The following is a 14,446-nucleotide window of genomic DNA, read 5'->3' on the forward strand; positions in this document are numbered from 1 at the left end:
TCACTCGGTGGTTTTATTCGGTGGTTATAGCACATGACCAGGCGTTATGACACCATATACACCTCGGGGCGGGTCATTAACCCTTAATTATAGTGACATTCATAAGTCTTTGAACCACATATTACATTTTTGTACATGAGTTACAAGCCCCCTTCAAAGTAATGTATTGCGTTGTTTTTTCTTTCTACAACCAATTTAAGGCTCGGATCTGACACATCATAACTGAAGGCTCCAAATACTTGATTTTTTTTCTGCAACTTGAGTATTGTATTAGCTTGCCAAATGTGAAGCTCAAGCTACAATGTGAAGTTGTTGATATTAATTTCAGCAATCTCTACAAATTGATAAATTATTTCTACAAATTGTAGGTTGCCGGTGGTTATTTCATACCCTGTATGTACTTATCATCCATGTTTAGTAGAAAGGACTACTATGAATTTTGAAATGCTTGCGGTGGGTTTATTTAGATGGTTTTCACGGTGATGTCACTACTACAAATACATGACACCACAAATAAGGGTTTACAATTATGAATTTCTACTGTATCATAGAATTTCTTTATTCATGAAATAAATATACATTGCAAAAACCTCCTTTCCCCTTAAATGGCGAAAATTAAGTGTGTGTCTAAACACCTTATGTGAACTCACTCAAACTCATCCGGGTCTCATATGTAGTGTACACGGGGCAAGGACTTTATGGTCTCATTCATGAGTTTTTTCTTCCCATAGGCTTACATGTTATAAAACGTGTTTTACATGGGCGCGTTCGTAATGAAGCTATAGGAAATGTACCAATGTCATTCATTCTCTGTTGAGCACAGTTACCTAGATCATGTGAAAAAATTGCCAACTACCAGTTAGCATACAATTCCTTTTTACGGCAATTACAAACTGCACTTAGCTACACCCACAAAAAAGACATTTCCAGCTGAAAGTGCTCAGCCGCATTACCGCCAATGTCGGGCTGTGGACCTCCGACCTCGCGCGTGGCTGCCGAACTTTACTTGTTAATTTCTTCCGTTACAAACAAGCTTTCATCAGTTTGACGCTTTAGATCAGTCGGGCTGGCTAAAAGGGAATTTCCCACCGATATAAACACGTTCATGCAGCCGTTAATTTTTTGGGGCATGGACTCCTTTAGGGTACCCACTCGGAGTAATACAGGAATGAGACCTTGTGAGTTATGTGATGCTTCAGATACATTGTCAATGCAGTTAATATGAATAAAAAATATGCAGCGAGTCTTAAACGAAACGAAAAAGTAATAAGCATTTATTAGTTTTTGCATATTACTCTGCTCGTTTCCAAGATACAAATATGTGCTTGTATTGGCGGCTGGAAAACACTTTGAGTACATATAACATGAAAAATCTCGCAAATACTTAAGACTTGTTACATGTTTTGTATTTAAAATTGATTAGACAATGTGTCCTTGCCCCATGTACACTGCAAATAAAAATTTAATTAGACTCAGATAAGTTCAGATTAGGTGTCTTGGCAAACCACGAAAATAGATAGATTTACAGTATACCACACAATGGGAGTGAATCCTGGGTGTGTCCTGGCTGTTGCCTTTGTTTGTTGTTCCTTACGGCCTAACAGCCGGTTGTTGGGTACAGTATATAGAGCTGTAGATCACGTTACAGGTGTGTACAATTGTTGACTGCTGGGACTTTCATAAGGATTCCTACAGGTGTTTTCTTTTTGATATCAAAGAGACCAGAGTTCCATGACCTCATTCCTTTGCCAATTATTACGTTAACTCGTACAACTGACATTTTCTAAGTAAGAGCTATCTACATGTATCTTTGTAAATCATGACCACATATAGCATCCCCAGAAAACAAAATGTTAAAACCAGTAAAAGTAAAGCTGAAGACAGCCCTGGGTAACATAAGCATGGTGCAGGGGACATCTGTATTTACTGTAGTTCTTTTTATGCCACATTAACAGGGATCTCCCAAAAGAATGGAACAGTGGCGCTCCTCCATCCTGTTCTATTCCCAGCTCCATCCTGTTGATTTTCAAAGTTAGGGTGTTTCTTCCAATTTCTACCCTGCCAAGCCAGTAATTTTGCTAAAAACTCGAGATTTCATTAATTGTAGACAAGATCTAAGCTGAAGTTGCAGGAAATGACAGTCAGACTTCCATTTGTGTCTGAAGAAGGCAAAATGCAACAACGGCTGCTCTCCTCTTGAGGGGTGCGCGCCCCCCTCCAGACCTCACCCCTTGCCACACGCATCCTGTGCTTGGCACCCCCCATCCTGCTCTATATTTCTGGGGAGATCTCTGAGTCATTAGCAAGTGATCCTTTTGTTGGCAGAGTCTTTGTATGGTTTACATGTACATGACCTGACAGTTCAATGTCACATGTGGGTATGCAAAGCCAGCATGCTTGTAACCTTGGATTGGATTTAGGAAGGTGTACCTGCTCTAACTGCAGATGAAATATAATCAAACACCCCTCCACTCATGGCCACACCATAATTTCACAGTAGTTAATAGCAAAATTCATTGTTGTTCTAAAAGCAAACAATCTGCCTGAGTTCAGTCGGTTGGAAACCTTTTTGTGAAGAGGCAGTCACCTGTATCCAGGATCTCTGCATGTGTTGGTAACCATGAGGGTCTGCAAGGGGGGTCGCTCGGAAGGCCCCAAACGCTTTATTCAGGAATACGTTATACGTTAAATTCAGGAAGGCTGGCAATGCTTTACGCTAAATTCATGAATATTGATGACTCTAAATTGCACCCATACTGCACTGGTCAGCATTGATCTAGAAAGGAAAGTCATGGCCGCCGCATGAGCCATGGTGGGATGGTGCATGCCTAGACTGTGAGTTGAAAAGATGCCAGCAGGAAATTTCGTTGGGGGGGGGGGGGGTGTTGACAGGTCAGAATTTTCACCATGTCGAGCGACGAAGGCGTGACAATCCTAGGGGTTTTGAAATCTTGACTGTCTGAAACGCTATTTCCTGCATTTTGAGGGGCATAGAATGCTGGTAGACTCATTTCAGTACAGAAGGGTCTCCAGTCCCAGGTCCCGTAGCTTAGGGGTGTGTGTGTTCTTTTGGGACAAGTTAGTGGGAAAGGCACGAGCCGTCTAGGGGTCCGGGGGCATGCCATCCCGGAAAATTGTGAAAATTCAACCCTTTCAAATTGCATTCCCTATGTTTTTGACAGGATTTCGAAGTAAGAAACAGAGACTGACCCAACAGTTCAATGCTTGTGCCTACGCTACGGCTTTCAAAAAACTGGGAGGAAAATTTTACGGCTTGATTATACTTAACCCGAAATGCGGTGGTAGAAATACTTTTTTCCAGTGTTCTGCAATATTGCAGAATGTCAAAATTTTGTTCTACAAAATCAAAATAAAATGCCTCACGTAAAACCTTGGCCTCTGCATATTTTTTTGATAGATCTGAAAAATAGCTATCGGTTTTAAACATCCAACTACGGACTGTCAGGGAGACAAGCTGCAGACGGCATTGCTGTGTTATTGCCCCCCTCCCCCACTGTCTCGGCGCAGGACAAAAAGTTCCGCCTTGCCCTTGCTTACAAGGCAGTGCTCTAGATCTTTCTCAACTTCATCGCTGACATCTGGGCTTGAAGGACCACGGGCTGATGCAGTGGCCACCGTTTCGTCACTTCTGTCATCACGCCCATGCCCCGAGTTCGGGCTCTGAAAAATCGTACCAGAAAATGATTGCTGCGACATGTTTACACTAGAAACATCCGGGAATTATTTTTCCAAATTTGGCCGATCGTGACCGTGGTGATTTACGAAGTTAAGACCAAAATACATGAATTTGAAATCCTCTCACATGATTGGTCTCCAAAGTTATCAAGGAAAGAGCAGGAAAGACCAGAAAAGAAACTCCAGCCCGGAAGTCAATACGAGGCAGTCTATATATATGTAGCCACGCATCGCGACCTGGAAGACGCCATCAAGTTTGCGCGGTGCAGGTTAAAGTTTATTTGCAGCGCCGCTAGCTTACTAAATTGAGAACCATTGAATCCTGAGCCTGATTTTTTCATTCTTCAAAATTGCAGGTTGTTTGATTTTTCTTCTGCAATCTTGAAAATTTTTCTGCAATTTACAGACTGCAGGCGGGTATCTCGAACGCTGCTATGCTTTATGGGAAGTTTTCGCCTCCTCCCTATGAATTACGTGAAATTGAAAAGCTTCCCTATGAATTTCGCGAAATTAGAAAGGCCAGCCTGTGCCTTCGGAAAAGAGCATGCAGACCCCCAACCATCAGCTGACTCATAGTCTCACTAGCATAATTCACTAGAAATTGATAACACTGTCGGGGTAGAGCTTGTTGCTGGCATTTGTCAGACGGACATGCAAAGCATTCAATATAAATCCTGTTGAACTGCCTTGACAATGCCCTGAACCATAATCTTTTCGAGCCTTGTTATCTTCAACGGTTGACCTTTATTATTGACTTTTCACCACCAATGAACCATGGCAACACAATAAACAAGAACAAAAAATCAAGCAAGAACACAGATAAGGAAACAATAGCATTGGACTTGAAAACTTCTTAATTAAGATTGATCTGTAGATTTAATTAGCGCATGAAGATCAATAACAAAGAAGGAAGAAATAATGGAGACCAACAAATGAAAAGATACCATATACCTAAGGCAGGATTTCTGTATCAGATTCTGTATCTATATAGCTGCTCCTCTTTATATGCACTTTGAAGTCGTGCGGACGCCCGCTGAGTTGTCGGGCGACCACTTTGGAGTTGTCGGGAAAATTTGAAGACAGCGGGACTACGACAGTGGGAATTCTCTTTATACTGGGTTCCCGCTGTAGCCAGTACCGCTGTTGCCAGTACCGTTGTCGCAAAAAGCTGGGTGTAAACTGTAAAGTGGGCCTAACACGCCAGCTTCACAGGCATGCGGCTGGCTACATTACACTGTACGACCTGTCACGCCTAACCTTTGCACATCTAACTGTCTAGTGTCCAGTATTTGATGGCAAAGAGTTCCATTTTACGATAGTTCTAGGAAGATATGAATTTCTGAACACCTAGGTTGATGAGTTGTTTGTCTTGACTTCCAGCTTGCGAGTAGACGACAATACCGGTCACTCCAAGCCAGGAACAAGATGTTGTCAGGGGTACCAGACATGGACACAGAGCAGCTGAATGTAAAGAACAGGAAAATGAGGGTTTGTGTAGCGACGTGCAACCGCGCCGACTACTCAAAGCTGGCGCCGGTCATGTTTGCCCTGCGTGACGACCCCGACATGGATCTGCAGGTGGTGGTGATGGGCAGTCATCTCATCGATGATTATGGGTAAGACATTTTCCTTGTTTTTATTTCTTCTGTTAGTTGAATAATTCGCATTCTAACAAAGATCTTTCTCTAAAAAGGATTTTCATGGATATAAGATGGGATCCGTTGATGAAGATAAGACATCCAGGTAATAAGACGAAAATAATTGCTCAAGCAACTGGATCAAATTTTGACAGTGACTAAGGAAATCACTGGAGAACCAGGTTTTATTCCAAAACTCTGAATAGATATGTTAACTAGAAAGGCAACATTTTCAAGAAAATGCATAAATTATGCAAATTAATCATCATTAGCATAAGTCACATTCCATTGTATTCACATTTTCTAAAGCTACCTATACTTCCAATATGCCATCCATAGCATGTACCGTAAGGAAAATATGAACTTGCTGCATAAACTTAAGTATGCAAATGAGGTACTCATGAGCATAACGCACATTCCATCGTATTCACCTTTCCCTTCACCTCCAGTTTACCTTCACTTCTAGTTCCTGCATAAATTATGCAAATGAGGTCCTCATTAGTGTATTGTACAAACTAGATGTGTTGTGGCGTTGTTAGATCTTCAAATTCTTGTTGTTGAAAATCTGTCCTGTGTCCTGTGCAGCTCAACCTACCGGATGATCCAGCAGGATGAGTTTGAAGTGGATGGATTCTTGCACACCATTGTAAGGGGCGAAGACGAGGCTTCTATGGCAGAATCTGTTGGACTGGCACTCGTCAAACTCCCCGATGTGCTGGTTAGACTAAAACCTGACCTTCTCATCGTTCACGGCGACCGTTTCGACGCCCTGTCGTTGGCCACGTGTGCCGCTCTCATGAACGTTCGAATACTTCACATCGAGGGCGGCGAGGTCAGCGGGACCATCGACGACTCCATCCGTCACTCCATCACCAAACTGTCGCACTACCACGCCTGCTGCACCGACCGCGCCCGCCGACGCCTCCTGTCCATGTGCGAGGACAACGACCACATCCTGCTGGCCGGCTGTCCAACCTACGACAAACTCCTGTCCTGCAACGAGAAGAACTACGACAACGTGCTGTCCAAGTGGGTGGGAGAGGGAGTCAAACCGAAGGACTTCATTATCGCCTTACAACATCCTGTCACAACAGACATTAAAGGATCGCTCAAAATGTTTGACTTGATGTTAGATGCACTGCTGGAATTTAACGTCAAAACACTCGTCTTATTCCCCAATATTGATGCAGGTAAGCCTTGTTGTTTTGATTTAAAACTTACAATTCTGTAATCTAGTAGAAATGTTCTTGTAGTGTCCCAGTATTATAAAACTGTTGACCACTCAATTAAGTTGTGACGCTGACAATGTTATGTTTTGTTATGTTATGTTGTAATGCCTGTGTTAACTTCCAGGTTGGTCAACCTTGATTAGCGGCAGGAGTACTAGCAATAAGTGGTAATCCAAACCCAGACTAATACTTAGCACCTTGCACTCCTATTCTCTTTCATGTGGTGCTACCGAAAGAAACAATTGCCTGTTTGTCTGAACCTGAACCTGGATTGGTCAACCAATATAACCACCCTGTAACACACCAGCTTCACAGGCACAGTCTGGCATATGACACTGAACCACTTTTCACATCATATATTTCTAATTCCAGTTGGTGTTTAAAGCTTGGAATTCAAAGAGGCTCCCACTACATGTATGTCTGAGAAAATTGTGCATGATATGCAATGGCCTCAGTCTTATTGATTTATAAAATACTTCCAGGGTACTCAATCAGGACTCCAAAACCATTTTCTTAGATTATTGTAGATTGTTCTTGATTGTTTCTGTTGCAGAATTCTGCATGTGTCAATTGTCTGGTCAACGAAGCGTCACACTTAACTTCACTCTCAATTAATTTCTTTCCTCTTTGAATCCTCATAGGAAGCAAAGAGATGACACGTATGATCCGTCTGCGAGGGCTGGAACACCATCCAAACTTCAGTCTGGCAAAGCATGTTCCATACGACCAGTTCATCATATTACTGGCCAACACCGGCTGTCTGATCGGGAACAGTAGTGCAGGGATTCGTGAGGCCGGAGCATTCGGGACACCAGTCATCAACCTGGGCAACAGGCAGATCGGCAGGGAAGCAGGTCAGTTATGTACCTGTGTGTTTCACTTTGTTCGGCATAGGCGAAGTGAGAATAAAATAAAAACAGGCATTCTGTGATCAAACCCCATGCTTCCACTGCTCAAATTTAAATGCTTGAATAAAAACATGAAACAAATTTTCAACATATGTGCAGTGAGACCACTCAGTAAGACCAAAAGGCACAGTGACTCGTTCGTTATGAGGACTCTGAGAGACCTTCAAAACCTAGTTTAAAGCTATATTCGTCTGTCCTCGTTCGTCCAAAGTAAACTTTTTAGTGTATATAAGCGCATAGATATGAATATTATGATGTGTTTTTTTAAATTCAGGTGTGATGTCAGACATACCTGCAATACAGTTTCTTCAACTGTTGGTGCCAAGGTATAAGCAGTTTTGGATTAATATGTACCAAGAAATGGTCATTTTCTTTCAAAGGCAGAGTAATCCAAGTAACAAGGATTGATATGGCCTAAACTTTGCTAAAGAAGAAGTGATTAGAATTGGGTTTCAACTTTGGTTGAAATGCAGGAATTATCATCCAGGGAGTTATAGTGCTGTCCACATAGCAAATGTTATTTTGAACTGCGAGTACATGCATGCACACCTGACATGCACAATCCTACTACAAAGATAATATGGAGTGTGTGTGTGAAGATTGAGAAATTCTGCTGACTTAGCAGAGGCTTGCACTGTCCAAAGGATTACAACTTATGTTGCTGTCTGTTTTCTAATCTCAGGTGAGAATGTGCTACATGTGAGGGATGCAGACACCAAGGGCAAGATTTTACATGCTGTCAACTTACAGTTCCAAAAACAGTTTCCATGGTAAGAGACCTTCTTCCTGCTCTGTCAGTTAACAAGAGTGGAAACTGGACCAACATCATATTCAATGTTACAAACTTACATGTATCTGTATGCTTGAGTATCATGTGAAGGAGTGATTATAACTTTAGTTGAATGCTGGAAAGAAATGCTTCATCTGCCACCTTTGGAATGCAACACATGACAGGGTAGTCTTTATAACGCAAACTCCAGCTGTACACATGTCTGGGGGTTTCTCTCCCCTCCCCGCGTTGCGAGGCGGTTACAGGGCGGCGAGCGGTCATAGGAGGCTTGATTGAATTCAGGCTAATGACAGGGCAGGGATTGAATGATTTCAATGAACTTTAACCTGTTTGAATTCTGTTTAAAGACTTGATCAAAATTATGTATAACAGAATAGTGGAAACTAAGCTTTGTGAATGAGAATGATTAGAGTATGACTGAATGTATGTATGTATGTATCTTTCATATCTTACATTTGTATGTATGGTTGTTCTGTTATGTCAACTTTTCTCTTATGTGATGTATTGATGTGCTAAATAGATAGACCACAGGAAGAAATGTCAAGTGGATCTAATCAAAGTCAAGTCAAGTTCTTGGGGGCATTTCAGTTGTATTTATGATCTAAAAGTGGGAGCACACTAGCACAGTAATACTCCGCTGGTAGCTGGTGACCAAAGATTTGACAGATTGCTTAACAGATTTCATAGATGAAGAACAAATTTCTTTTCCTTTTCGATGTTTTGTTGTCTTTTAAATCATACCTTTACCTCACCTCACTTTGACATCTTATGTAAATGAGAATAAACTGTTCAACCTGGATTTTCATTGTAGTTACAGAAGGTTCCGGATTAGATGCAAATCATAGGTTTTCTCGATAGTTTTGGCTCCAGATTTTTTTGTTATCGCTATAGCAGTGTGTAATCTTTTATATTTCCCGAGAAGCCTGATCTTCGTAGCGTTTTATGGTTGTGGAGTTTTGGTCGTCCGCGAATACTTCCTGGTATCAGTGCGCGATGACGGTAACGCGGCTTTGATGCCTGATTACCCGAATTATGCGTTCTATGTGCATTTTGCGTGGTGTCGCACCATCGGGGATTGCGGAAAATGTATCCTCACGATTTTTGTCATTTTTCTTACTTGCACAGACAGAATGATGACCTTTCTTGCCGTGTCAGTCATTATCTTGGGAAAATCCGTCTATTCTTTCCAGCGGCCTCGGAAGAATGCCCCAAAAATAGCAGTTTTCGGGTGAAAAATTGCTTAGAATGATGGTTTTTACCAAGAATAAAGTTTCCAAAGAAAATATCAACTGAGCTTGTCGGGCAGTGGCAAGGCATCCCTTTCCACCGGAAACATTGAATTGGCCGGAAAACGATGTTTGGAGAAGCCCTGAGAACGTCAGATCAGCACCGAATCGTAAAAGAAACTCCGAACAGAGATTAGAGAGGGAGAATTGTTTCTATTCGTCATATCACATGTGACCTTTGACCTTAGATATCCCATCATTCCCAGCTCCTACATCTATGGAGATGGCCATGCTGTGCAGCGAATCATGAAGTTCATCCATAAGATCAAGAACGACCTTGAAAAGCCGATCCAGAAGTCCTTTATCTTCCCCCCCATGAAGGACACCGTGTCCCAGGACATCGACCACATCCTGGAGACACAGAGCGCTCTGGCTGTGGACCTGGGGGGAACCAACCTCAGGGTCGCCATCATCAGTCAGCAGGTAGGCCACCTTCATACACCCCCTCTCCTTTCATCTGTCCCTTAGTCTAACTATTTGACCTTTGGGGCACCAAGTGCATTGGCGGATCCAGAAAACGGGGCACACCACACGACAGCTTACGTGGTGGAACCCCCCTCTCGTTCGGGGGATCTGGGTTTTTTTTTAATCGCAGGGCTCTCTGATATATTTTAGAGCCATTTCTGAGCAATTAAGAAACGAACTAACACTGACTTTTTCAGTACATTTATGTGCCCATCGATAAATTTTACGCCTGAGAAAAATAAGAATGACGGAACAATGACTTTACAGTTAATAATGGCAATAACAGAAATGACTGGTTTTATTTTCAAGTCTTTAATACTCATTAAAGTAGTCAACAATCATGTTCTGAAGATCCATACTTGTTTTCATTCAACATTCCCTGAATAAGTTACATCTCTACAAATGTAAGTTTAGCGTACATTACCCAGTACTCAGTATGTCATTATTCTCATATACAGTAGTTTTACATATACCTCTAGCGTAAACTACTACAGGATACTGTAGACCAGTTTTACTCTTCAGAGGCGGCGGCACAAAATTTTGTATGCCGGGCGAGATTTTTGAGATGAAATGTTCGCTATGACGAGCGCCGAAGGCACGACAATTCTAGGGGGGTCTGGGGGCTAAACCCTCTGAAATGCTATTTCCTCCATTCTAAGGGGCAAATTTTGGTCGAAGAGTAAGCTATGTTTAAAGACATCTCTATTTGTAAAAAGAAATACAAAAGGGTTTTAGCTTGATTTTGGGTGGACGGCGCCCTCCCGGCATATTTTTTCGCTGGAGGTACGACATGCTCCCACAGAAAAATGTGAAATTATTGACCAATTGGAACGCTATTTCCTGAATTCTGAGAGGCAAATTTTGCTGGTAAAATAAACTAAGTTTAATGAAATCTCTATCGTCTATGTGAAAAAAATCCTAAAGAGTTTCAGCTTGAGTTTTCGGGGACCATGCGACATATAATTTTTCTACCAGATGCGAGACATAGACAATTTTGAAAATTTTGACCCATTTAAACACTGTTGCCTGAATTTTGAGGAGCAAATTTTGCTGGTAAAGTAAGGTAAGTTTAATGACATCCCTATATGTGAAAAGTACAGACAGGTTTCAGCTTGAGTTTTGGGTGAGACGACATATTTTTTGCCGGCGGCGCAACATTCTCCCCCCAGGAAAATTTTGAATCTTGACCCCCTGAAACGCTATTTCCTGAATTTTTAAGGGCAAAATTTGCTGATAGATTGAACGAATACAGAAAGGCTTAAGCTTGAGTTTTGGATGGCGACGCTGTATTCATTTGCATAATCAACGTCTATCAATGTTCTTCTCTTTCTCAGTTACTTGTGCTTGAGAGCCCTATCATAGAATGCAGCGGATTTATAAACTTTCCTCATTAATCATGAAAATTAGCTCCTCATTTGCATAAGTAGCATATAATTATGTAAATCATCACATAAGTAATCTACATACCAAAAGTCATGATGATCTGTCAAACCGTTCTTGACTAGCGGGCCCAAACCTACATAACTCGCTCTCCATCACAAGAGCTATCTACCACTCATATCATGGCCATTATTACATAGCATGTTCAGAACACCAGATATCAAAACCAGAAGTTCCGCTGCAGTACCATAGCTAGTCGCTAGGGGGGCCCAAAATCTGATTATTTCGAGGTCTCACAAAGACCTACCCACCTACCAACTATGAAGACAATCCATCCAGGCATTCTCGAGTTATCATGTTGAAAGACACACACTCACTCACATACGCACAAGCACTGTGCAAAACATAACCTTCTCGGCAAAGGTAAAAAATTGCTTGTCGTCTTGACCTTTTTTTTACAGATGCATCCTCAACCTATTTAATCCCACCTTATGCCAAGTCCCAGTAAACACATGTCACTAGATGAATCTTCACTTAATTACTTGTATATTTCGAATTTTACAGGATATATAATGTGGCAGCCATGGAGTTATGTTTAAGTTGTAGAGTTATGTTTAAGTCACAATTACAATGTTCATCTCAAGTGTTATTGTCCATGTTCATTAGGGCGAGATCCTACACAAGATGTCAGAACTGACCCCAGCCACGTATGAGCAGCGTATGGACCTGCTGGTGCGTATGCTGGTAGAAGCAACGTCCAAGGCCGTGGAACTCAGCTGTCGCATCCTTGGCATAGGTCGGTATCCGAACTCAAATCTCACACACATTGAGAGAAATGTTATTTCGCTAGTGAAAGTGATTTTATGCTCACCTCCAAGGACCATAGCGGTCGGTCACTCTAGTTATAAGGTGAACAGACCCATCATCAACCGACAAGATAAAGGTTTTGGCGGGATTACCATGAAGTTTAATGAAGTCAACATGAATATGGCATCACGCCTCTCACATGACAGAAACAATCACCAGCATTTGGCAACATACCAGACGGTCTCAAAAACATAAAAATCCAGGCCATTTTCATTTTCTGACTCATTTTTTAGAGACGGTCATTGCAGAAATTCTGAAACGTTTTCTGTGACAGAAATTCTAACGATAGAAATGCAAACTCTGAAATAAAGCCACTAAGGAAGCAAAGCGAGGAGCCACCAGGGGAGCAAAGATTGCACCACGGACTCCCCCAGACAGGCCCTTAGTATGTTCCTTAGTCACTACTCTCCTTTATACGAAGCAATGAAATGTGTTTACATCCAGCTACAAAACAGAATAAATTCCTGAAGCCGTAACAATGAGTTACCTGGAAGTGGCATGTATGCAATGGCGTCATTATGTAATTCCACACCACATACTTCTTCAAGTCACACGATAGCTAGACTCTTTTAAAAGTAGCAGACGGTAAACCCTTCTTTGATATTCAAACTATCTATAGGGATTCGAGGTTTGAAATTCTTACCAGTTTGAAGAAGGTTTGATACAACCCAGCATTTTTTTTCTGATCTATGTTCTTCAAGTATAGCGCTAGAATAAGAAAGATGCAAGTGGACTATAATGGATAACCCTGTTCTTCATCATAGACCTCTGTATAAACACAGTTAGTTAAAAGTTAAAATCCTCCCACACCATAATTGATGTATAGGGCGGTGCCCATCTCCGTTTCATAGCCCTGGGCCACATTTTGGTGCAATCACTGCAGCAGGGGGCTAGTCCACTGGCAGTGGAGTGTGTTTAACTTCCATACTGTTTCAGAAGTATGTACCATTTTTATAAAGTCTTTGGTATGACTCAATGCGCCTCTTGTCCAGGAGTGTCCTAACCCGGGGCTTGAACCCGGGCCTTCTGATCCAAGTAATTTGAACCAGATGTGGCAAGTACCAGAAGCGCAGACCACTACACCACAGGGACACTCCCCGTATAAACACAGTATACATGTAAATGTACATGCTTGTACGGCGTTAAACGGGCAGATAAAAAGTTACAGACCATGCATTTTTGTTTTTAGAAGACCTGATATTTCTTTCCATGGGTTTAACATTTGGCTCTGCCCGCCCGTTTTATGAATAAATGACGTTTTGAATAAATTGGACCATAATTGGTAGCGCCACGTTAGCAGTGACTTGACATTTGTAGTTGTTGACAGACATTTTGACACCATAGCATCTCACCAGGACCCATCAAGAAAAATATTTTCCTTGTGACCGGAAGTTTCTTCATGTTGGGCAGCGATAAGAAAAACACATCAATGAAAGAAGGTTAGATGAAAAATTTTGACAAGCAACCCTGACATTCTGGCAACTTGCTGAAGGTGCAGGGAACAGCAGCACGGAAATATCATTTCCAAAAAATCATGATAGAAACCCCAACCTTGCTAGCAGCATGCCTACAAATAAATGAGTTTGTTTTGACAATCAATCTCGTCAAAGGTGGTGGGGACAAAGGAGAATTGTACAATAAAGTAACAAATAGCCATGGGCAATTTTCAACCCCGAAAGACGTGAAGGGGAAAATAAATAAAAAATAAAAAATTGATTAGTCTAAATGCAAAAAAGTATAGGAAATTGCCGTAGGAGAAGAAGATGAGACCATCAGGCTGAAATAAATGGGGGCTGTGGGGTTCCGTGATTCGGTCATGGCCCCACCATTGCATGGCTTGTAGTTTTTTTGCAAAATGCTTGATCTTGTTCAAACGCTTGTCACGCCGTTCTGTAAGGAACTCTCGGCGGGTCAAAGTGAGTGCTACAATGGCCAGCTGTGCTCCTGGAGGTCCCAGGCAAGCCAAACAAGGTGGTGGGCCACCTCATCCATATTGTGTATGCCATATTACATAGGTCATTACAACATTATCTCTAAGACCCCGTTCATGATTCAAATAATAAAACATTTCGGATATATTCCGAATCGAAACAGTTTACATTTTGCGTCCGCGATGCAAACAAACCTGTGCTGAAAACAGTATACATCGAATTTGCATATTATGCAAAGTCTGTTGTGATCCCGCATC

At 41.8% G+C, this 14,446-nt stretch overlaps 1 protein-coding gene across 2 annotated transcripts in view; it reads left to right on the forward strand.

The window, feature by feature from the left end:
* LOC136431412 (bifunctional UDP-N-acetylglucosamine 2-epimerase/N-acetylmannosamine kinase-like) overlaps positions 1–14,446 on the forward strand; it is a 28,069-nt gene that overhangs the window by 5,629 nt on the left and 7,994 nt on the right. For both annotated transcript variants that reach the window (XM_066422768.1, XM_066422767.1), the window contains exons 2-7: positions 5,077–5,312; positions 5,919–6,523; positions 7,204–7,416; positions 8,153–8,240; positions 9,753–9,969; positions 12,058–12,187. In XM_066422768.1, coding sequence (XP_066278865.1) covers positions 5,122–5,312; positions 5,919–6,523; positions 7,204–7,416; positions 8,153–8,240; positions 9,753–9,969; positions 12,058–12,187 — 1,444 coding nt within the window. In that variant the 5' untranslated portion in view covers positions 5,077–5,121. The remainder of the gene's footprint in view (positions 1–5,076; positions 5,313–5,918; positions 6,524–7,203; positions 7,417–8,152; positions 8,241–9,752; positions 9,970–12,057; positions 12,188–14,446) is intronic.

This window comes from Branchiostoma lanceolatum, chromosome 3, assembly GCF_035083965.1.
Source record: "Branchiostoma lanceolatum isolate klBraLanc5 chromosome 3, klBraLanc5.hap2, whole genome shotgun sequence".
NCBI classification, from domain to species: Eukaryota; Metazoa; Chordata; class Leptocardii; order Amphioxiformes; family Branchiostomatidae; genus Branchiostoma; species Branchiostoma lanceolatum.